Raw genomic sequence first — 23,838 nt, 5'->3', positions numbered from 1 at the left:
AGCTTTGTCTACTAAAAAAGGCTTTGTTATTGTTGTCTTGAGTTAGAAAATATTCCTAACAGAATAATAAACTTCCAGATGAGGAAAAATTGTGAAAAACCATGACCTGGCCCTCACTAGGCCCTTTGGTTGAATTCCATCAAATTTGAATAAAAAATGCTCCTGTGCCCACGGCCCTGGCTAACGAAGCAGGGAGATGGGAACACCTTTTGATCAGTTTAGAGCTAGTATTGCAAAACAAAACAAAACAAAACAAAACTGGAAGCAGGCTTATCACTAGGAGTGATGAAATCTGCTTTTTTATAGACATATATATGTGTATACATTTACAATAGAATCGTTGCCTGGTTGTGTGTTCAGCATGATTTTGATGTGATCACCCTGGCAAGCTGAGAGATGGTGAAGAAAACAAAAATATTGGGCGTGATTTTTCAGGTTCTGTCTTAATTCAAGGCAGGGTTCTACCAGGACGAATGGTGGAATTGTAGCTTCAATTTGGGTTGAATGAGGAGCTCTGACTCATGTATGAAACTAGATGATTTCCTTACCATGGTGTTGGGCCACAGGCCTCTCTGGGCCATTTCTGGGCCTATAGGCTTGCCAGGGAGAGCCTGATGTCAGATCCCTGCCCAGAGTGGCCTTTCTCCCAGCGCGGCTGGGGCGACTCCACGGTGCGCCTTCCCAAGGGACCTGTGGCTGTCTCTTTCCCATGCTTCCGGACCCTGTCCTGCTGCTCTCTTGAGTCCTGGCAACTCCCTGAGAAAGCAGAACAGGCTCTGTGGCCTCTGAGTGAAGGGCTGAGATGTTTTACTTCCAGGTCAGCTGCTGATTCTCCAAGGGATGTATTTTTTTTTTTTTTATTCCTTTAGTAGTTGTATTCCATTATTCACCGTGTAGGGAGAAACCACAAACCCAACTCTAAACTCCAGGGTCGGAAAGAATCATGTCAGTAAAACGGTCTCTGGCTTTTGCAGATTATTGGATACTGAGCGTGTCATTTAGGCCTTTCCCCCACCACTGATGTTGAAACATTTGTCATTTATTTAATTCTCTGCCTCATTCCAAAAACAGCTTGAGAAGGCTCATTTGGTTTATCAGCACTCCTTTCAAAGGCAGTAGAAGGTGACAGAGCCAGTGACACTGAAAGTTTCAACTTTTGGGGACTAGATGCAACTTTTATATTTTTTGTGTTACCCTGCCTTTTATGATATATATGGATGTGAATGTGTTGACTTAATAATGATATCTGTTCTGGCAGAGGAAATGGGTGGCTGAACTATTTTAAAGTTTAGGATCTATGTAGATATCTAAAAGCCCCACATTCTTTTCCTCAAGAAAGCTTTTCTTATTTGACTCATTCTTATTATATGATCTTAAGTGAATGTACTGTGTAGAAACACATTTCTACTGCACCAGGCTTTGAGAATCAATGTCATTTGATGAAGGGTAGGAATAAGTACCTAAAATAAATGCTAATTTTTAGAAATTATGCAGATTTATAAATGCAGATTTATAAAACATTGTGTAACATAAAACCAGGTGTGTGTGGTTTTTTTTTTTAAAGCAAAAATAGCCTCATCAGTTTGGAAGTTATTTGGAAAGTTGAAGTTTGGGCTGGGCTCAGCCAAGCACTTTTGAAACTTCAACATAAACTCAGGTTCTGGTTTTCAGCAAAGCGGGGCTGATTTATGGGAGTCCCATGAATCTGCCCCATTTACATTGAGCCTTTCTTTGAACCCGGAGTGAGAAATCCTAGTGACTCCAAATGGGAGGGGAGATTTCATGCCTAACCTCCATTTTTGAAACAAGGTGGCTCAGTTTCACCTTGTTCCAAGAATCCAGCATATTTCTGAGCAACAACGTGATATGGCATGGGAAGAAAGATTAGAAATTCCAGGTGCACAGAAGCAGTGCCCAGGGCTGGCACCTGTTCCCAATGGGAGCGTGCTCAGGTCTGGTGTAAGCTCTGGTTCTCCCATGAGACGTTTCATTTGAGGAGCAATTTTTTAAAGAGAAAATGAAAGAAGAGATTCTGGACATCTACTTAGGAGCAAAGTAAAAATTAATTAGGTAGTGTCCTCTGCAAGATGACCAGAGTTAGCACAAAATGCAATGGTGTTACAGAGAATAAAGAAACGTGAAACAGATAACATTCTCTTGTGGTATATTTAAAAGAAAGATTTCATTTTTGGTAGTAAGGTGTGGAAACCTCCAAAAAGTTGATAATTCCCATAGAGTTAATAGAGGCTTTAGGATCAATAAAGTTTGAATGACAAAAAGAACAAATAACTGATTCCTGATTCCTGGAACCTTGTATAGACATAGGGGTTGGGTAGAGCTTAGACCGATGTGATCATTGTCTGCTTTGTTGACTACAGTCTGGAATATTATTAGCCTTATCTGAATGCCTTTTGTATCAAATTATTGACCTGATTTTTGTCCCAGTTTCTCTTTTATATCATCTAGGTTTAGTTCTTCTTTAAGGAAAAAAAAGTTAAAAAAATTCTAATGAAAGCCGGCTGACTCTACTATGAGTAATATAAGAAAATCTGTTTTGCTTAGGGAATGAAAGAATATTGAAATACCTGGTTTTATATTTTTACATGAGTTTGGCAAATGCATCTGAAAGTGGCTAATATGATACCTCACCCAGTGTTAATAGCCAATGATAATTCCATATGTACCAACTGCTACCTGTTAGCCTACAGGTGCTTTCTTTTTTCTTTTTTTTGGCACAAAGGTTATGTGAACTGTAAATGTGGATCTTCATGGCTGAAGTGGAGGCAAGCCACCATAGTTTTCAGATAAAATTGAGCCTAGCTGTAATTACCATCTCGATTTCTCTATTTCAGTCATCCCTTCTTCCCAACTTACTGCTCCCCTCCCCCACCAACTTTTAGGTAGCACATAAAAAAAGCACACTACATCATTCAGAATTTGGACACCTGGGAGAGAGCAAAGATAGGCGAGAAAGGAGGAGGCAGAGAGACTGAATCACAAGAATAAACTAGAAGTGAGGTGAATGGAGGAAAATCCTCCTGCCAAAATTTAAAATTAGAGAAATTTCCTGGAATTGTATATTAGGTGAAAAAAAAATCCATTAGCCAAAGTGCAGCTTTGTTAACTAACTGCTTTACACCTTATTGCTTAAATGCCACCAAATTTCTTTCTCCCTCATAGCTGATTAGGAATTACTCAAAAGGTAACTAACTCTGCGTGGGTCACAATCGCTTTCTCTCCACCTGCTCTCACTAGTACATAGTTTGAAATGGGGTGGGCAAACCTGGAGAAAATAGCCAAATGAAACACAACCCCAAACCCAACTTCAGCAAAACCTCTTGCCTGTCAATAGGTGGGACTTGCTTGAAGGACCTGCCTAGCTCTTTCTGACTCTCAATTCTGCTCTAGTCTCAGGCCAGTGCTTTATGGAGGAAGTGGCGAAAGCCTCCATTTCACCCTGTGAGTTTAACCATTAAGCACTTTCTTGCTTTATAAAAATAGACGCGCACATGTTCCTGACTACAGAGAAACCAGGCCTCCTATTATAACCACTCAAAATGGGATATGAGGAATCTGAAAGAAAAGCATAACACTTTCGAATGATTTTTCTTGAAAGGTGAGGACATTATTAAAGATTTCCACGACCCTTTGTGTATTCTTTTGAGAGAAAATAATTTTGGCCTCTTATTAGTCTTATTATTCCAGCTGCTGTCATGTTCCTTTGAGAAACTACTAGAACACAGAAAGCTCTTTTTCCTTGAGGCTTAAAAAAAAAAAAAAATTCCTGAACCATTTAATCTCTTTAGATGGGCACTGATGCAAAAGCTATGGTTTGGCATATAAAAACTCTCCAAAAGTGTTATGTTTCCAAACTACCCAAGTAATAACATTGCTTAACCCTGAAAACCTGTGACAACCTTTTCCCGGTGCTTTCAAAATATTTTTTGCACTTGAGTTAGTTGTTGCAATAGATAGCCCCAGGAGGTTGCTGTCCCGGGTTCTCCTTCCAGATAAGGAGAAGAGAAGGCAGCTCACATGAACGTCTTTCAGGGAAGAAGCTGAAACAGTGCCCCTGGCATCTGCTCCCGGCTTTGGCCAACAGCCTCCAAGGTGCTGGTGTACTTTTCAACTTTCTCAACTCCCAAGCTAGCTTATCTTGTAGCTTTGTTTAAAAAAAAAATTTTTTTTTAGCTGCCTGGTATTGAGAAGGTGTATTTAGTACAGTAATGAGCCTGGGAAAATGGTTTCCATTCTTCAGAAGTTTCTATTTATAGACTCACTGTAAAAAACTGAATTAATAGAAAGCTAGACACATTTCAAATGGCTTCATCTTTTTGACTTAATCTTTTGGCCACTGATAGTATAGTGACTTAGCTGAGTGGAAGGGCCAGGAGCTCTCTATTTGCTCTAAATTTATATTTCTCCTCTTTTTGAAGTTTGACTGACTTCTCCTTGCCAGAACATGCATTTCCTACTTTCTTTCTGGAGTCTTCCTCAACTTGCATGACCACTAAGCTTCCCTTGCCCTTCCAGATTCCCATCCTGCTCTGAATTTTCTGACAAGTGACCTACTCAAACCTTGAGCTCTGTTGATCCTGGTTTATTTTTGGGAGTCAAAATGAAGCTTGATGCTTGGTTGGAAAACTCTATAGTTTTCACATTTTTCAGTGCACAGATGCATACTTTTCTTTGAGACTCCACTCTCCAGCATTAAAGAGGGACCTTTCATTGTAATAATTACCGAATGGATACAGTCCTAATGGAACTTAATTGTTTCCACTAGATGGATCTCGGGTGTTTTTGGCAGCCAAAATGAAAATGATTCCAAATACCATCAAAGGAGCTTATAAGCACCCAGCATGCACAGAGTGTTTTGATATACAGTGGAGTGTTAATATCATTATCTCTCCTAATACAACATACGGTTACTTTAATCCTTTCCCGCCTCTGTGATCTTGGAAGATCCGACGGATAGAAGGCAAAGAATAAAACATTATATACAAGGAGACAAAGGGAGAATTAGTCCCCATCCTCTGGATATGATTTTTTTTGATTGTTTGAATGTTGGCTTCAAATATGTACCTTTATCAATACTGACTTCTGTATCTTCCACGCTAGTTTGAGTTTGTATGCGACATCAAACATACCTTTTCACACATGTTCTTTCCAGATTTTTTTTAACACTTACTTAGCAGTTTATAGAAGGAAGTGAATGATCTCCTCAAGCTGCTTACAAATTAAAAAAAAATCTGTGCTTATTAATTATGCAGGATTAGTCTAATTATAATTCAGCAAATTAATTAGCGACAGAAGGTGTTCTGAAACATTGGAGTACATTTGCATGTTAAATGGAGAGGCTAGTCTGTAATATATGTAAATTTATGCATGGCTTCATAGTTTAATTTAAAAATTTGCAGCTGCATATGGTATGGGAGCAGGTGAAAAGTCAGTTTTAGTTTAATGATGCTAACAAACATTGGATGGTGTCCTGTCTTAGCAAGAGAATGCACTCATATCTGCTAATCTATGAATCTGTCATAAGAATATAACGTTACATAGATGCACAATCTCAAGGTCATTGGAGAGTGAACCCATAGGTGCGATAGGTAGAAAGCTGAAAACTGCAGAGAGAAAATGATGCCAGGAGAAGCCCACACTCTGAACTTTGTCCGCCACTTTCTCCAGCATTGCATATTGCGTCATTCCGCCTTAGTTCAGGGAAAGTAATGCTCCAGCTTGGGTAAATAGGGGTATCTTTTTGTCTCACTGGTATCTGTTCTGGCAGGTGTGAAATAGTTGTCCAACCTTGAGTCCCTTTCCAAATCTCCACATTTGCACTCCATTTCAATTTCCTGGAGTCGTGGGAAAGTTATTACCGAGTTATGAATTAATGGTAGGGTAGAGAGTTTTACACATTGGCCTCAACCATCTGGCAAAACAGTAAAACCAGCGGACCAGGCAGCAGCAAAGGGCTCTGGGTGTAATTGGTGTTCACTGCTCAGCCTTGCATAGATGAGCTCTGCCGGGAGGGCAGAGAATGGGAGGGGGAGGGGAAGGATGGGGAAGGAAGGATGGGGAAGGGGTGCTGAGGAAATGGGACGGTGAGGACCCATTAAGCTGATGGCTGACTATAACTTCATTTCTCTCCTTCACCCGAGAGTCATGGTACTGGAAAGGGAAATAGATTTGTATTCTGATTCTGAAGTCTCACGGAAAGATTTTTTTCTCAAGGAAGTCCATAATATGATTCAGTTTTGCTGAGTTCTTTTTTCTTTTCTGGATGAGAAGACAGAGGAAAGGATAAGGGCAAAGAAGAGGACATGGGTTGTTTCTTTTACTAAAAAGGAAAAGATGGAACCTTGTGCTTTGCAAAGAGCCCTCCAAAGACATTTTGTGAGAACAATTAGAATTACAAACATGCTCTTAGTGTGTGTTTCATTCCAATTCAAGTCCAAAGAATTCAATTATTATTTTCATTAATGGTGTCAGATTTTTATCTGAGTGCAAAAACAAGGACTTTTCCTTGGAGATTTTTTTCCCTGTGAGCCTCATGGTGTCGAGGAATAGAATTCAGGAGAATGAAGATGCGTCTGAATATAGAAGGGGGGGAAAAAAAACCAAAACCACAAACACACAAAAACCTCCCAACATCTAACCCCAGGTCCTCAGAAACTGTAGTTACCAATCAGAAATAAGTGGAGAATCAAATTGGCCCCTTGTTTTTGCACTTCAGCGGCTGTTTACAGTCAACTGCTTGCCACTTGGGCTATGGGAGACATTCCCTTCAGAGGAAATCATGAAATTCCTTTGAAATGAAGTCTATCGGTATGGAGTCAGGGAGTCAGATTTACATAGTGGGGGAAGTAGCCCCTTCCTGATGTCTAAATGAATGCAGCAGATTCTACTCAGAAGTCAGTGTGTTGAGTAATGAAGGAGCTCTTGCCAAACTGAAATGCCACTTCCAGGGACTTGAGCATGGAATAGAAAGTGACTCGATGGGGCCTGTTGCCAGTCAGAAGCCAGCATATTGTGTGGGTAGCTCTGAATTCTTTTGCTGGCCAGAGTTTACTGAAAACAGGAATGAGGACTCCCATCCACCATTTTTTGTGTTTTTGTTGTCGTTTTCTCCCCTACTATCTGTGAGAGGGGATTAATTACATGTGTGGTTTTTTTTCTTTTACTATCTCTCTTAAAAATTGAGGGAAGTTCTTCCAGTGTAGTACATATTAATATTGGAGAGATAAGCAGGGCAGAGAGGACCAGATTTAAATTTGTGACAACTCCTTCTGGAATAATTTTGTTTGGAAAATGGGCTGTTTTAAAATGTGATGGGGGAGAAAGGGGCAATACATGGGAAGGGATCATACCTATGTGTAGCAAAAGGTGAAGAAGCAGACTTACTTTGTACCAGGCATTTACCCAAACACTTTGCATGAATAACTAGTCCTCACTATTGGCCTTGAAAGGTGTTTTTTGTTTGTTTGTTTGTTTTGTTTTTGTTTTTTGTTTTTTTGTTTTTGGGGGTTTTTTTTTGAGATAGAGTCTCACTCTGTAGCCCAGTCTGGAGTGCAGTGGCACAATCTTGGCTCACTACAACCTCCGCCTCCCAGGTTCAAGTGATTCTCGTGTCTCAGCCTCCCAAGTCGCTAGGATTACAGGTGTGCACCACCACACCTGGCTAATTTTTGTATATTTAGTAGAGACTGGGTTTTACCATGTTGACTAGGCTGGTCTCAAGCTCCTGATCTCAGGTGATCAGCCTGCCTCAGCCCCCAAAGTGCTAGGATTACAGATGTAAGCCACTGTGCCTGGCCATAAGGTCTTTAATTGTTACTGAAAGTCCCTAATTTTTACAGTAAAAATTAAATCATCATCATTATCGCCACTGCAGAAGCTGTGAAATCACGTGGGCTTGGTATGGACACCCCAATTAGCTGCCGCATATTGGACTGAAATTATCTGCTACCAAAGGCATTAGCTTGCTGGTCTATTTAAAAATCTCCATCATGGAGATCCTGCTCTGTCCCTTTGGTAAATGCTTCCAAAATTTAGCCTTGGTGACTTGATTCCCAAAAAATGTTTTCCAAGATTTAATTCAACTTCTTTCGTTCCATGTTTGATTTTCAGCTTTTTCCCTCCCATCGTCTTGATAGACAAATGGCCCTGAATCTTCCTCATGCACTTGAGTAATCTTTTTTTTTTTTTTTTCAAAAGGCTGAAGCTATTTGGGCTATGCCATCTTTGGACAATTTGGGTTCTTGAGAAGTTTTGTTTTCTGAATATCTGATAGATTTATTTATCTTATCCTTTGCGTCCTCTAAAATAGTCACAGAACTTCTAGAGAGTGCACTCCCTGATAGGAATGGTAGACATTTTTATTTGTTTGCTTGTTTTGTTTTGCAACATGAAGGACTCCACTCTCATTCCAGCAGAAGAGAAGGAAAATGACAGGATTCCCCCATGTGGATCAGTAAGGCAGTTGTCCCGTGAAACAGTGCCGCATGGCAACATGTTCAGCCTTTTTTTTTTTTTTTTTTCCCAAAGCTTGGCCAAACTCCCAGCAGACCAGCATTTTGCTAAGAGTCAGACAGACTACTTCCACTCTTATTTTTTCTGCTTACTAGCTGTTTTGCCTTGGGCAAGTCATTTAACCTTTCTGAATCTTGTTTATCTCCTCTGTAAGGTGGGGATGTTAATTTTCCTCCTCCCAAAGTTGAAAAGATTACATGAAATCATACCTGGCAAATCATATAAGCTCAACGAATATAGGCTATTATTAATTATAATTATTATTTCATCATAGTCTTTTAGGCAAGAGGAATTTGAGAAGTTGAGTGTAGTTGGAAATAAGAAAATTTATCGCTTAAAACATTTCTGTAAAGTTAAATTTTTCAGATCTTAAATGGCCTTTTATTGAAATAATCTGGGTGAACAAGCCTTAATCGTAATAAGTCCCTGCCTTAGGAATGTCTATGGAGATTAAAGATTCTATACCTCTTCTGTTCATGTGTTTATTTTTACAGTTTGAGGGATTGTTTAACTAAATGGATTCAATAGAACATCAGCTTACAAAAATGAGTTTAAACTTCATTTCGTTTAAGCCTAAAGAAGCCAGTAAGTCAAAACTATTAAGTCATCTTTCCTTTCCATGAATCTTCTTGGGCTTTTGTGCTAGCCACCATCTTGCCAAGCAGATCTCAAACACTAAGCCAAGTGTTCTCAGATGCGTCATCACCAAGTTACTGTAGGGTGTAACAAGAGCCCATTGGGAGCTTGACCTCCTGGAGTCTTTTCATTCTTGTGGACTTTAGTCAGAGTCTTCACAAGATCTTAAAAGCTTCAGGGCCCTTTGTAGCCTGGGCTGACACCTCAACAACCAATAGATGTATCCAGGGCACTTCATCTCCAGGCCAAGGCTGGGTCCCACTGCTAACCTTCACCTTCCCTAGGGCTGCCTGGGTGTAGACTCTGCTGGGGGATCTTGAAGGAGGAAAGAATGTTCTCTGTTGTTGGAAGGGTCAAAGAAGATATTCCAGTTAAGATCTAGATAACAACTGGAACACCATCGTTGAGATTTTCTCTGGTCTCAAGTGGAAAGCAATCACTTGCGAGTTTTCCTACCATACAAAGCTGAGTGAGTTGCTATGAGGGTCGTTCTCAGAGTGAGAAAATGAACTCATGGGTGTGGCCACCCAGTAGGCTTCTCAGTCTGGTGTGAGAACTTGGATTGCCTAATCCCCCAAAGGATGTAAACTTGTGGAGAGGATCTTGGAAGGAGAGAGGCAACTGCCCATTCCTTTCAAATGTGATTCTATGACCCAGCCTATCCCTGTATTGCATAGTTCTCAGAAATGGTATGAGAGTGTTTTAAGGGAAATGGGCTATCTCCTTTTCAGAGGCATGCACAAACAGTGAAACTCAATTGTATTTTAATTTATTGGGCTAAAAACAAGGAGGTTTAACAGCTAATCCAGACAGAAAGTGTCTTCTGCAAAATCAATGAACACACGTGGTTAAGTCCCTAGGTGGTTTGTGAGGCCGTATCAACTGTATGTTTGACTCAGCCTTTAGTGACCTAGCCTGCTTATGTGACCATCATGGCAGAGAAAGAGAACCAGATACAGCATCCCCTCTCTTGGTCTTTGGAGAGTCTGGGGTGTTCTCATCTCTGTGATGTATAAAATGTGGCCATTATCTTAGCAGAAGTTGTTTCCAGGGTAGGCAGAATTAGATTCTTTTTTTTTAAGGGAGTAAGGAACTAGGTTTTCAAAGTGAAAGGCATTTTGCATAGTATTTTGTATACAGCGAGACTCTGTATAATGGTAGCTGTTAACTACTACTAAGTTCACATTCCTTCTATGTGAATTCCCTTTTATTTTTTTTTTCTGACAGGGTCTCGCTTTGTCACCAGGTTGGAGTGCAGTGGCGTGATCTCGGCTCACTGCAACCTCCGCCTCCCAGGTTCAAGCGATTCTCCTGCCTCAGCTTCCTGAGTAGCTGGGACTACAGGTGCATGCCACCAGGCCCAGCTGATTTTTGTGTTTTTAGTAGAGACGGGGCTTCACCACGTTGGTCAGAATGGTCTCAATCTCTTGATCTCGTGATACTCCCACCTCAGCCTCCCAAAGTGCTGGGATTACAGGAGTGAGCCACCACGCCTGGCCTTATGGACTTTTTTTGTATTAAAAATTTTAAGGAGGAACTAGATCTTGCATTCCAATTTGGAGGTAAATTGAATGACCTCTTCCATAAATCCTGGAGAAATATTGTGCTGGGTTTTGTGATAGACCATTGATGAGAATTCCAGAGTCTGGCAAGAATATTAAGTAGTTACCTTTCCTGTGATTTCAAGCCTCCTGTCCCCACCACGGAACCTTAACTCTGCACTGTATTTGTGCATCTAGTTTGAGATGGGTGGGATGGCGGAAAACATGTGGAAGCCACCTACACACTTTTACTGTATTCCTGAATAGTACAGGATATTCCAGTATTTTAGAGATTGGAGAGGAGGGTATTCAGCAATAGACTCAGGGGTCTCCAGACTCATTTCAGAATCTAGAGAAACATATTTGAATAGTTTGGTCGGGGGATCCTTGGGGCCAAGGACTTTGCTTGCCACTGTGCCTGAACTTTCTGGCATACAGAGCACAATATATATTGATCAAATGACTAAATAAATGAATTCAGCAGTTTTCAATATTAAGCATTTAGTTTCATGTTTCCATATGTCTATCTTTGACTACTGATTTCAACTTGGGACAATGCAGTCTCTTCAAGAAGCCAGAATCTTTCATTTTTCTTTTCTCCTGATTTATTCTTCCTGTTATGTGTGTGTGTGTGTGTGTGCCATTTTTAGACCATTTTGAAGTGTTTTTTTAATAACAGTTGTATTGAGATATAACTTACATATTACAAAGGGCACCCATTCAAAGTGTATAATGTGATGGTTTCTAGTGTATTCACCCAGCTGTGCAGCAATCTTCGCAGTGTCATTGGTGCAGGAAACATGCAATGCCACATGGAGCTTGTTGCCACAAAGATCGAGGCTCCAGTCCTTGTGTTCACCACTTACCAGCTTGTGATCTTTGGCAAGTTTCTTAAATTCTTGAGGCCTTCGTTTTTCCCAGCCGTAGGATGATTCGTCACCCATGGGGTTGTTGTGAGAATGAAATACAGTGTTGTGTATTGGGCAGCGAGTGGCTACTCAGCAAACTGTGTTTCCCTCCACTCTGTGACCCCTGTACCGTTCAGCTGCTGGACCGTGCAGGATGGTTAGAGGTTACGTAGGTGGCTCTGATCTGTGATATTCCTGAAGCACCCTCCCTGCCTCAGAAGCAGAGAGAAAGGGTCCTAAAGGGACAGTGCAACTCACCCAACAATTTGCCCATCAGCCTAAGGGCACCACCCACTCTGGGCACGGCGTCACCCTGGATGTCCTATTTCCCCACTTATTTATTTTTCACAGTTTTATCTCAGTGGGTTTGACCTACCTCTCAGAAACCCTCACTCCCACCTCTGCCACATCCACTCAGATTTCAATAAGTCATGGTCTCTTGTTTTAGTGGTTTCTTTCCCCACTGTAACCCTTTTTGGAAGGAAGGTTCTCAACTGTGTACATTTTTCTTGGCAGTCATAAAATATTAATGTTAGAAAGAATCCTAGAGATCCCATTCAACTCCTTTGTTAAAAGAGAATGAATGTGAGGTAACTTGGTCCTGTGGTCAGTTGGTAGCCACAGGTCAAGGCTAACTCTTGGGGCATTTCCACTGGAACTGTCCAGTAAAGGAATGCTCTGGTACATTCTCCTGCCCCACTGACCTAGGGACCGGATTGCCATCCGAAGTTCTGAGTTGATGTGTTGACTCCTCTTTCCGATCCTCTTCATCCGTAACACGAGGATAAACCTGTGATTGTTAGTGTTCGTTCTTAAAGAATGGGATCAGAAGCTTTGTCGTGTGTAGCATGCTCCGTGGTTATGATATTTACGTGGTCAACATTGTTTGGAGAAAGTGGAAATAGACTTCATCCTGATAATCTGCACATTTGGTCTGAATCTCATAATTTATTTGGGTTTCCCGTTTCTTAGTGGAGAGTGCTGACATTTTCCAGGCAGCTCTGGCTTCAGGAGGGATCTAGACCCAGGGGATTTGGAGAGAATTTGTTCCCTGTAAGTTACCCCGTGGCTAAATGGATGGTATGATTAGTGAAGGTTTTGTATCAAGACCCTGAGCATGGTGGATGGAGAGGGTGGAGGGTGGAGAACCAGAAGACACCAGTTAAAGGAAGAGGAAAAAAAAAATGGAGATGTCAGTAAGCCCCAGAATTTCTTTTAATTAATTTTTAGATCCATATATTAAAAAACCCAGGCCGTAATTTCTGGTGCAAGCCATTTAGAAGTAGCAATACCTTCTTTTAGAAGATATTACATAATGCAAGAGAACTTTCTGCCTCTTTCTGTCTTCTCTCACTCACCTCCCTCTTCCTCCTCCCACTTAACCTCCCCTTCTCCTTCATGAACCCAATGCTAAGTCCTCAGAGTGCACGGGGCTGTGTAGGTTACAAACTCAGCCCCCTAGACAAGCAAAGATTCAAACTAGGTGTTTTCCATCCAAATCACTGTTAAGGGTCCTAATTTAAAATGAATAAAGCCTTTCAGCAGACTCTATGGTTCCCTAAATCAATTTGATTTTATGTAAACATTTATCTCTTTTGCACTTTTCCACCTACCACACCATTCATATAATAATGCCTTCATGAACATTAATGTTTTCACCAGATACATTTTGGAGCGGGGAGTGGGGGTAGTCTAACACACACAGAACGCATTACAAGGAGCCCAGTTGTGGCAAAACTTTCCAGAAATCAAGGACTAAATGAGAAAAAGCCCTCCATTTGGGTTTAGCAGGGGAAAAATGTAAGTCGTAAATTGTTGCTGGGAGTGATTGAGGGCCAGCGTGGGGTGCAGCGGGGGCTATTATTCAGAAACACACACGAGTGGGAAAAGGCAATATTTGCGTGCATTCTGAGTGTCCGTGGCTGACTCTGCTACGAGTGTACAAACGGAGGGGATGTTTACCCTTCAAGAAATAAAATGTTTGAATTCTGATCAATCTTTACTCACATAAAAGCAATTCTCCTTTTTAACGCACTCTGATGACCCGGGCAGAGATGCCACTGCCGTTTAGAAAGCAGCGGCAGGTTGTGAATTTGAACACTGGTCGGACAGCCACGCACATTTTCTCTGCCTTATTCTTCCGCAGGTCTCTTCCACAAAGACCCCAACACCTCCGGGGCACAGGAAGCAAAGCCCAACTTCCCACCCACCCTATAAAAGACTGAAAGAGAGAAGTGAAAAGCAGATGTTATAAAATCATGAAAAAAAGATTTAGCTTTTGCTTTCAAATTCACACTCAACCTTATTCATGGGAGCATGTGGCCACATATTTCTAGCAGAGTAAAAGAGCCTCAAACTCAGAAAATACTCTGAAGAGCCAATTCCCCTTCTCTCCTCCTTTATCATTTACTGTTTATCTCCTCATCAGTTTTTTAAAGTGATAAATATATTTAATTGGAGAGCTATCTAATTCTTTTGTGTGATTGTTAAACAAAAAATAAAAATCAGAACGTCGCAATGAGAACATTTCACCAACCATTGCTTTAGAATAGAATTTTTGGAAGCATTGTTGATTTCTACTTATTTTTGTTTGTAAATCCTGAGGAAAATGTATATCTTTTCCTTTAAAGTTCTAATTCAAGGCATGGATGTGAGAGTTCTGAAGGGACTTTGGGACTGCGGTAAAATTTCGTTGTCATAGTAACAGAAAGGGAAATAGGCCTAGCTCACCTGGGACTTTAACACTGCAAAAGCTGGATTTTTTTTTTTTTTTTTTTTTTTTTTTAAGGAAAAGGACTCTGCAAGTGAAATAAATGAAAAACTTACTGTATTTTGAAACAAATTTTCAAACATTAGCTAGGTAAATTGCTGGAAAGGCCACTTCTGCCATTTTTCTTGGTTAACGTAGTCGCCTGATTAAAGATGCCCAATTTTAAAATTGCACAGATAGGACATTTAAGAGAGAATACTGGCTTCAAGAAATATATATGACAAATGCTAACCTCAGACCATGATTCTGTGCTTTCATGTTTCTCTGAATAATCTATACATGATCTGAGAGGACATTCACACTTCTTATTAATCATAAAAACTGTGGCATATACCTGCACGGATGGACTTTGTCTTTGGAGGATAACATACCGTTTTCTGATTTTGTAAACATTGGTTGAATATATCAGGCCACCTTCACGTATGAGCATGAAGGTGTCTGGGGCCAGTGGAGAGCCACACAGACGAGACGCCCTGGGATTCTGGGGCCAGGTCCTGCCATTTTTAACCCTGGAGCAAGACTTTCTGTACAGCAGGGGTCACTGCTACATTTGAAGCCTTTTTAAAAATTTTTTCCAGAACGAGTGCTCTACAAACTCCGGGGGCCAGTGTACAAACCAAAGCCCACCTTGTGAACCGCTTAACAATCCCCCACAGTGATGGGGAAGCGGGTGCTGGGGCTTGAGATTGAAAACATCCAAATTTGCAAATTGCAGAGGGTCAGCAGCGTTCCTTCACAGGCAGGGCAGGTTGAAATTCCCCAGATCTGAAATATAATCGCTTTCAAATCAAATCTAATGGAATGCAGCTATATTCTCCCTTAAAAAATGTTTACTGAAAAATGTAACACATCGCTTTCTCTTCACAGATTCTTTTTAAAATTTTTCCTCAAGTGCAATCAGAATTGTTTGAAAACAGCAGGAAACCCAAGGGACATGAGACGGTTTCAGGTAAGGGGCCCTGCAGATCTTTCCTGTTAAATAAGTCATCCTGTTTTCTCTCTCCTTCTCACTCTTTTTATTTTCTTTTTCTTTAAAAATTATTATTCACTACTACTGCTAACAATACAAAAGATAATGGTAAACGATGACCCTCAGCCACTAGCATTGAGAGTTTCTTCATCTTGTAGTGTTTAAGCTTTCTGCCCCCATTGCCAAAGGCCTACAGGGAGAGGCACCAACCGGTGCTGGAGATATGATTTTCAGCCCTCGGGCTGCCCACTGCACACACAGCTGCCCACAGCAGGAACCGTGTTCTTGATATTCAGCCACCTTGGGATTTCTCAGAGCAGCTTCTCTGTATTTTCTGCAAGCAACAGCTCCTGTCTTCCCTTTTCCACCGATTAACTATTCAGTGGTCTGTCTCTGAGCCTTCTGGAAGGCAGCAGCCCAAGCAGCGTGGTCACTTTAAGATCGCAGCGTGACAACAAGACCCACGGGACGGTGACCCAGCTGCCTGGCAGTTAAATCTGCCACCGGTTTCATCACCCTTGCCACTGATGTACTGAGGAGACGAGCTAATAAAAACAGAGCGAGGCAAAGTGTATCAGGCTGGAGACGAAAGCAAGAGCAGCTCCTCTCGGCCCCCTTCCTTGAGCTTTGAAGGACCCATATTTAATTCACCAAATGGTTTTCCTGCCACTCACACCCTGTGCTAGATATGTGGCACCTCCTTTTCCATAGAAAAATTAAAAACATGTTAAACGATAGTATGCAAGCTTGAGACTTCAAAAAGTAAATCCTCGCAGCCATGAGAGAGATGGGGAACCTTAGCCTCATGTTTTGCCTGAGAAAAGTGAGGTTCCGGAAGGTTAAATAACGTGCCCCTAATCACAGTAAGTAGGTGGTAAAGCCTGGAGCCAGGAGCTGGGAGGATTTATTTAATCAAACTCTTTCCAGCACACTGTGGGCATGCGACACGTTGCAGCTGCTAGGTTTATCTTTTGCTGTTGTCTTCTTGAAATTCTGAATAATTTTTTTTTTTTTTTTTTTTTTTTTTTTGAGGCAGGGTCTCACTCTGTCACCCAGGCTGGAGAGCAGTGGTGTGATCTTGGCTCACTGCAAACTCCACCTCCTGGGCTCAAGGGATTCTCATGCCTCACCCTCCTGAGTAGCTAGGACTACAGGTGTGCACCATCATGCCCTGCTAATTTTTGTATTTTTTGGTAGAGACGGGGTTTTGCCATGTTGCCCAGGTTGGTCTTGAACTCCGGACCTCAGGTGATCTGCCCGCCTAGGCCTCTCAAAGTGCTGGGGTTACAGGTGTGAGCTACCGCATCCGACCCTGAATAATTTTTGAACAAGGAATGTGACATTCATTTTTTATTGAACCCTACAAATTATGTAGCTGGTCCTGCTGGAGAGCTTCTATGGTTAGGCCACAATCAGACAGATGTTTAGGAGCAGAGCCATTCAAGAGTTAACAGGAAGATGGCCATACACAAGGCTACTGAGAGTTACTTTGAAAAAAAATCTAGTAGTAGTATTTTTTAACCCCGTCATGGCTATCAATCTTGCTGTGACAGGAACATTTTTCGTTACAATACTTCACACTATTACTAGCCTCCCTTTAAAAAGTTGGAGACCTCTTCTCTCTTGGGCAGGCTCTTTCCCTGCCTTTTGTTTGTTTGTTTGTTTGTTCATTTTGAGATAGAGTCTCACTCTGTCACCCAGGCTGGAGTGCAATGGTATGATCTTGGCTCACTGCAACCTCCTCCTCCTGGGTTCAAGCAATTCTCCTGCCTCACCCTCCTGAGTAGCTGGGACTACAGGCACATGCCACCTTGCCCGGCTAATTTTTGTATTTTTAGTAGAGATGAGGTTTTGCCACGTTGGCCAGTCTGGTCTCAAACTCCAGACCTCAAGTGATCCGCCCGCCTCGGCCTTCTAAAGTGCTGGGATTACAGGTGTGAGCCACCGCTCCTGGCCCTACTTTCTTGTATGAAGACAAACAGAAATAAAACCAGCCTTCTTGGGGGATCAAACAGGAACTTCGTGCATGGTGGAAGTTCACTGTGCTCAATATTCCAAATAAAAATGTAAATAATTTCAGTCCAAAGAAGAGTAAAATTCAAAAGAATTCCAAAGTGCCTCCATGACCAAAGCTTAGCTTTATTTCTAGAAGATACAGAGACAGAGAAAAGAGAGTTGGCAGTTTGGATTTTTATTCCATCCTACTTTCTACCAGCACTTTCAAAGAGTTTTAAATTTGAGAATTTGAGGATACTCTTGTAAATGTGAAGAGGCTTCTATGGTAGGAGAATGCCTTGTCATTTTCTTTCTCCCAAAGTTTAGAAATATATTCACAAAGCAAATGCATGTTAATATTTCCTCTACTTCTTTAGTTATTTACTTAAGTGGGGTTTTCATGGTGCCTGAGTTTTTCACTGGCATAGAATAAATATTGTTGATCTCAAAATGATATAGAATTCTCTCTCATCCTATGTGAAAGTATTTGACTTTTGCAAAGACAAGGGCAAAAAGAATTGTTTAGACTTTGTGGATTCTCTGATTGTCTTATTTCAAGGGTAGAGCTAAAGTCAACTGGTAATTTGTTTGCATTTTTTACTGAGATAAAATTCATATACAATTCACCATTTTAACCATTTAAAATTGTAGAGTCCAGTGGTTTTTAGTACATTCACAGTGTTGTACAACCAGCACCACTATCTAATTCCAGAACCTTTCTATCACCCCAAGAAGAAATCTCGTGTCTCCCAGTTCCTGTTTCTCCCTATTCACTGACAACCACTAATCTACTTTCTGCTCTATGGGTTTGTCTCTTCTGGAAATTTAATATAAATAGAATCATACAATATGTGGCTTTTTGTGTCTGGTTTTTTTCTGTTAGCATAATGTTTTTAAAGTTCATCTATGTGATAGCATGTATCAATACTTCATTCCTTTTTACAGCCGAGTATTCCATTGTATGGATATATCACATTTTTAAATTCGTTAGTCAGTTAGTGGACGTTTGGATTGTCTCTACTTTTTGGCTATTACAAACAATGACACTGTTAATATTTGTGTACAGTTTCACTGTGTGAACATATGTTTTTAATTCTCTTGGGCGTACAACTAAGAACAGAATTTCTGGCATATGGTAATTGTTTCTTTTAAGTTTTTGAGGAACTGCCAAACTGTTTTCCATAGTGGTTGCACCATTTTACATTTCCACTAGTAATGTGTGAAGGTATTAATTCCTCGCCAACACTTGTGATTTTCTGTTTTAAAAAATTCTAGTTATCCTATGGGCATGAAGAGGTATCTCATTGTGGTTTTGATTTGCATTTCCTTAATGATTCGTGATTTTGAGCATCTTTTCATGTGCTTATTGCTCATTTGTATATCTTCTTTGGGGAAGTGTCTATTTAAATCCTTTGCCCATTTTTTTGGTTGCATTATTTGTCATTTTATTGTTGAGCTGTAAGAGTTCTTTATATATTCAGGATACTGGCTCCTTCTCAAACATGTGATCTGAAAATATTTTCTCCTATACCATGAGTTGCCATTCACTTTCTTGATAGTGTCCTTTGGTGCACAAAAGAATTGGCAATTTTTATACTGTACTTAGATTCTACTAAGAATATAACCTTCAATGAAAGCTCTCTCATAGAGAAGGTTTTTATGAAGACAGGCTTAGCGATATGCTATCATAGTCAAGTAAGAAACTTAGTTCGGGTTCCAAATATGAAACAAAACCAGAGAGAGTGCATACTCATGGTGGTGGGACAGTCATCTGAATGGATGGTGAGTTTCAGAAGTTCCTAGAGTATGTATCTCACTCAGAAGGACAAAGATAGTCATTTAAAGACATATACACAATTCCTTCAATTCTCTACTTCTGCGATATGATCAAACATAAATTTAATATGAAGGATTCTTTTGTGAGGATTTGATCGGAATGGAATAGAAATATGAAACATTTCTAACCAAATCCTGAACTCAATAAAACTCTTCCCCCTCCTTCCCTTACCCCCAAACACTGGTGGAACCTGGATTCTTTTTACAAAAATCATCCAATCAGACCAAAATTGTTACATCAAGATTATTTTCAAGCTTGAACCAATCCTCTCTTTAATATCATTAAAGTCCTAAGTATTATAGGACATAAAAAATACTTACTGAAACACAAAGGGTTTTAACCCTTTTAACCCTTTTTAACCTTTTTTTTTTTTTTTTTTTTTTTTTTTTTGGCCCAGACCCCTTTAAGAATCTGGTAAAAGCTATAGTCTGTATGCCATCGAAATACTACATTTAAAATTTTAATTAAAATTTTAGGGGTCTCCAGACCACTTGAAATATCTCAAGCTTCCATGGACCTCTAGTCTAAAGAAATGGAATTCATTTAAAGCCCAATAGGCATCCTTCATGTAAGGTAACCTTTAACAGTGGGGATCTGTCCACTTAGGACTTCTCCTGGTCATCTCTCATCCACTCTCTTGGCTTCAAGTGCTCCCTGTTCCTGGATGATTTCTGTATCCATATTCTCAGACTTCTCTAGAGCTGCAGGCATATAATGCTAGCTTCCTCCTGGGCATCTTCCCTGGATGACTAATGAGCACGTGTTCAAAACAGAACTCAGTGCTTGTTCCCTGATTCATTCCCTCCTCTTTCATTGTCAAAGTGTCACTTCCTCCTCCTAAGTATCTATTAAATTCACCTCTCTCCTGAAAAGCTGCCACAGCCCGTCTTTTTTTTGTTTGTTTGTTTTTGTTTTTGTTTTGAGACGGAGTCTTGCTCTGTTGCCCAGGCTGGAGTTCAGTGGCGCAATCTGGGCTCACTGCAAACTCTGCCTCCCGGGTTCACGCCATTCTCCTGCCTCAGCTTCCTGAGTAGCTGGGATTACAGGCACCTGACACCAAGCCCAGCTATTGTTTTGTATTTTTTAGTAGAGACGGGGTTTCACCGTTTTAGCCAGGATGGTCTCAATCTCCTGACCTTGTGATCCACCCGCCTTAGCCTCCCAAAGTGCTGGGATTACAAGCGTGAGCCACCGTGCCCGGCCGTAGCCCCTGTCTTTATTCCTCCCCTGTCTAGCCCGTCCTCAGCATGAATGCCAGACTTACCTCTTAAAATATGTCACAATGCTAGGCACAGTGGCTCATGCCTGTAATCATAGCTCTTAGGAAGGCAGAGGCAGGAGGATAACTTGAGCCCAGGAGTTTGAGACCTGCTTGGGGAATGTAGTGAGACCTCGTTCTCCACAAAAAGGAAAAAAAAAAAAAAACAGACAAAATGTCATGAGGATACCCCATTTACCCTGATGTGATTACTATGCATTGTATGCCTGTATCAGAATATCTCATGAACCCCATAAATATATACACCTGCTATGTATCCATAAAAGTTAAATATATACACCTACTAAAATGGATATCAACTGTCCATGGACACAAAGCCTGGATTTAAAAAGGCATGGCTGAGAAGGCCACTCAGCCTCTGCCTACCAGGAAAACCTGCCATGCCTGTCCCAGAAGTTCTCATCTGCCTGCTGCTCACCACACACCCATCTCTGATTTCTATTCCATCTAGGAAGCTTTCCATATGTTCACCCCTCTGCCTGGGAACCCTTCACCCCTCTCCAACTTGTGACTCCTTTTCATGCTTTAAGGCTACAGCTGAATGTCACTGCCTTAGTGATGCATTTTCTGACTCTTCCAAATGGAGCTGTTGGTTCCTGGGTCTGTGCTGACACACCCTTCCCCTGCCAGTTATCACATCATCTTGCAGTTCTTGTTTGTCTCTCCAATAGACTGTGTGCTGCTTGAAGGCAATCGATATGTTTTATTTATTTTTGTATGTATTGCCAATGTCTAGCACAATGGCAGGCATTCTGTAGATTATTAAATAAATAAATTATTAAAATAATTGATTAAAATAAGAGATTATTATTAAATAAATTTTTAAGACAGCAAAAGAAAAAAGGAAAAAGAAAAGAAACTTAATATTTCCAGGGCTTCTCAAGTATCTAAATCCATGGGTCATGCATGCGGAAAATCACTTCTGCCCTCCTTGAAATGGAACAATTAGGTGAAACACCCAGATTAACAGCTCAATGAAGGAAAGGAAAAGAAATGTATGTCTAGTTTAAGCGACAGGCCTGTTAAGACATAATGAATCCCATTCTTTATTTCTTTCTGCTTGTGTGGGTGGAGTGAAGGCAGTTTTAAAATCCAAAAGAAAATCAAGCTAGGAAGAGGAAGTCAGGCACATGGTCATTTCCCACATTCAAATTCTAAAAATCACTAGGAATTGACAATAATTTAGAGCTTATTGTTGCTAATTCACTGTCATAGATAGGATGGCTGGGTCTGTTCCAAGTCATAGTGAAAACATACTCATTCATTTATTCATGCACCCAGCCAGTATTACTGATGAAATTCTGTGTGCCAGGCACTGTCCTAGGTGCTGGAGATACAGCAGAGAGCAAATCATAAAATTCCTGCCCTCGAGGGGCTTGCATCCTAGTAGAAGGATATAAAAAATAAATGAGTGGTTTGCATAGCTCAAGTCTGCTCCTCTGTGATGTTCAAGTGACTTTCCTGGAAGCAGTGGGCTTACGTACAGCGCCAGCTGTGTTTGTGGTGCTTGTTGGAACTCAGCGGCTTGGTCAAGTGTAGATGTTTGTGGAGCTAAATGATACTCAACATTATAGTAACAGTAAGTGTGGATGCTCTTCTGAATAGTTTTCTGAGCTTTCCACAGCATCACCTATTATAGGACACAAATGTCAGCAGATCTACTTGAGACTGGGAAGCTTAGAGGCCTGAATGCCAAGTTTTTACCCTCTGCCTCAAATTGACTTCATTTTAAAAAGACATGATCACTGGGGTGTTCTCCATCCTATGGGCAGCACCAGCTTGTATATTAGGTCATTTCGGACGTAGTAGCATTCTGGAATTGAGATCCTTGACACAATCCAACCTCAAAAATCATTAACTTTTTTTTTTTTTTTTTTTTTTTTTTGAGACAAGTTGTCACTCTTTTGCTCAAGCTGGAGTGCAGTGGTGCAATCTTGGCTCACTGCAGCCTCTGCCTCTCCAGCTCAAGCCATCTCCCTACCTCAGCCCCTTAAGTAGCTAGGACTACAGGTGTGTGCCGTCAGGCCTGGCTAATTTTTGTATTTTTTATCGAGACGGGGTTTTGCCACATTGCCCAGGCTGGTCTTGAACTCCTGAGATCAAGTGATTCACCCACCCGTCTCGACCTCTCAAAATGCTGAGATTGCAGATGTGAGCCACCACACCCAGCCTAATTTTTTTATTGATACATAATGCTTGCAATCTTTATGGGGTACATGTGATATTTTGTTACATGCATTGAATGTGTAATAATCAAGTCAGGGTAGTTAGGGTATCCATAGTCATCCATCATCACGAGAATTGATCATTTCTCTATGTTGGGAATATTGCAAGTTCTCTCTTTTAGCTAGTTTGAAATGTACAATACATTGTTGTTAACTGTAGTCAACCCACTCTATCAAATACTAGAACTTACACCTTCTAACTGTATGTTTGTACCCATCAACCAACCTCTCTTCATCCTGCCAAATCATTTTTAAGGAACTTCACTCTAATTGAGAGCTTACTTGTAATTAAGATAAAGATGCTTACCTCAATTTGCTGACCCTTGGGTGTCTCAAATTTACCCCTAAATTACTCCCTTTTTAGATTAGTTCCACCAGAATAATCATTTTTAATTTACAGAGTCATGCTAGGGAGAGGACTGAGATATATGTGCAGATCGTGTCATCCTTGGCCTCGAGATATGTCAGTAGATATGGAAAGACAGACATATTTCTTTTTCTTTCTTTTTTTACAGACAAGGTCTCACTCTGTCACTGAGGCTGGAGTGCAGTGGTGTAATATCGGTTCACTACAGCCTTGGTCTTTTGGGCGTAAATGATCCTCCTGCTTCAGTCTCCCAAGTAGCTGGGACTACAGGTGTATGCAACTATACCTGGCTAACTTTTGTGTTTTTTGTAGAGACAGGGTTTTGCTATGTTGTCCAGGCTGGTCTCAAACCCCTGGGCTCAAGTGATTCATCTGCCTTGGCTTCCCAAATTGTTGGGATTACAGGTGTGAGTTACCACACCTGGCCAGACAGACACATTTCTAATGAAAGAAAAATCATTCCAGGAGTCAGGCTGGGGAAGGCTTTGGTGCTGAGTTGGTTCCAGATTGCATGCAAGCCCAGGATGGGCCTGCTGGAAGGGCATCTTGATGGGGATTTGAAGGGTTTGAGGGAAGGGGCTGGAGCTTTTTGAAAACACACCTGGCACATCTGCCGGGCCTGTGAGAAAGCAAGAAGAAGCGCACGGTGGGGGAGAAAAGGGAACCAAGGGCAGAAAGATCTGTAGGATGGGAATGGAGAAAGGAAGTGAGGCCCCGTTGGGATTGACTGGAGTCCACAGGATGGTTGGATCATGTGAGAGGCCTCGTGCCTGTTGCTGCA

The 23,838-nt window shown here is 41.0% G+C and overlaps 1 protein-coding gene across 2 annotated transcripts in view; it reads left to right on the top strand.

The window, feature by feature from the left end:
• EBF2 (EBF transcription factor 2) overlaps positions 1-23,838 on the top strand; it is a 207,656-nt gene that overhangs the window by 122,529 nt on the left and 61,289 nt on the right. For both annotated transcript variants that reach the window (XM_063726596.1, XM_002818920.6), the window contains one exon: positions 15,252-15,333. In XM_063726596.1, coding sequence (XP_063582666.1) covers positions 15,252-15,333 — 82 coding nt within the window. The remainder of the gene's footprint in view (positions 1-15,251; positions 15,334-23,838) is intronic.

This window comes from Pongo abelii, chromosome 7 (genome assembly GCF_028885655.2).
Source record: "Pongo abelii isolate AG06213 chromosome 7, NHGRI_mPonAbe1-v2.0_pri, whole genome shotgun sequence".
Taxonomy (NCBI): domain Eukaryota; kingdom Metazoa; phylum Chordata; class Mammalia; order Primates; family Hominidae; genus Pongo; species Pongo abelii.
The sequence above is the reverse complement of the archived record's forward strand: the minus strand, read 5'-3'. Positions and strand labels throughout refer to the sequence as shown.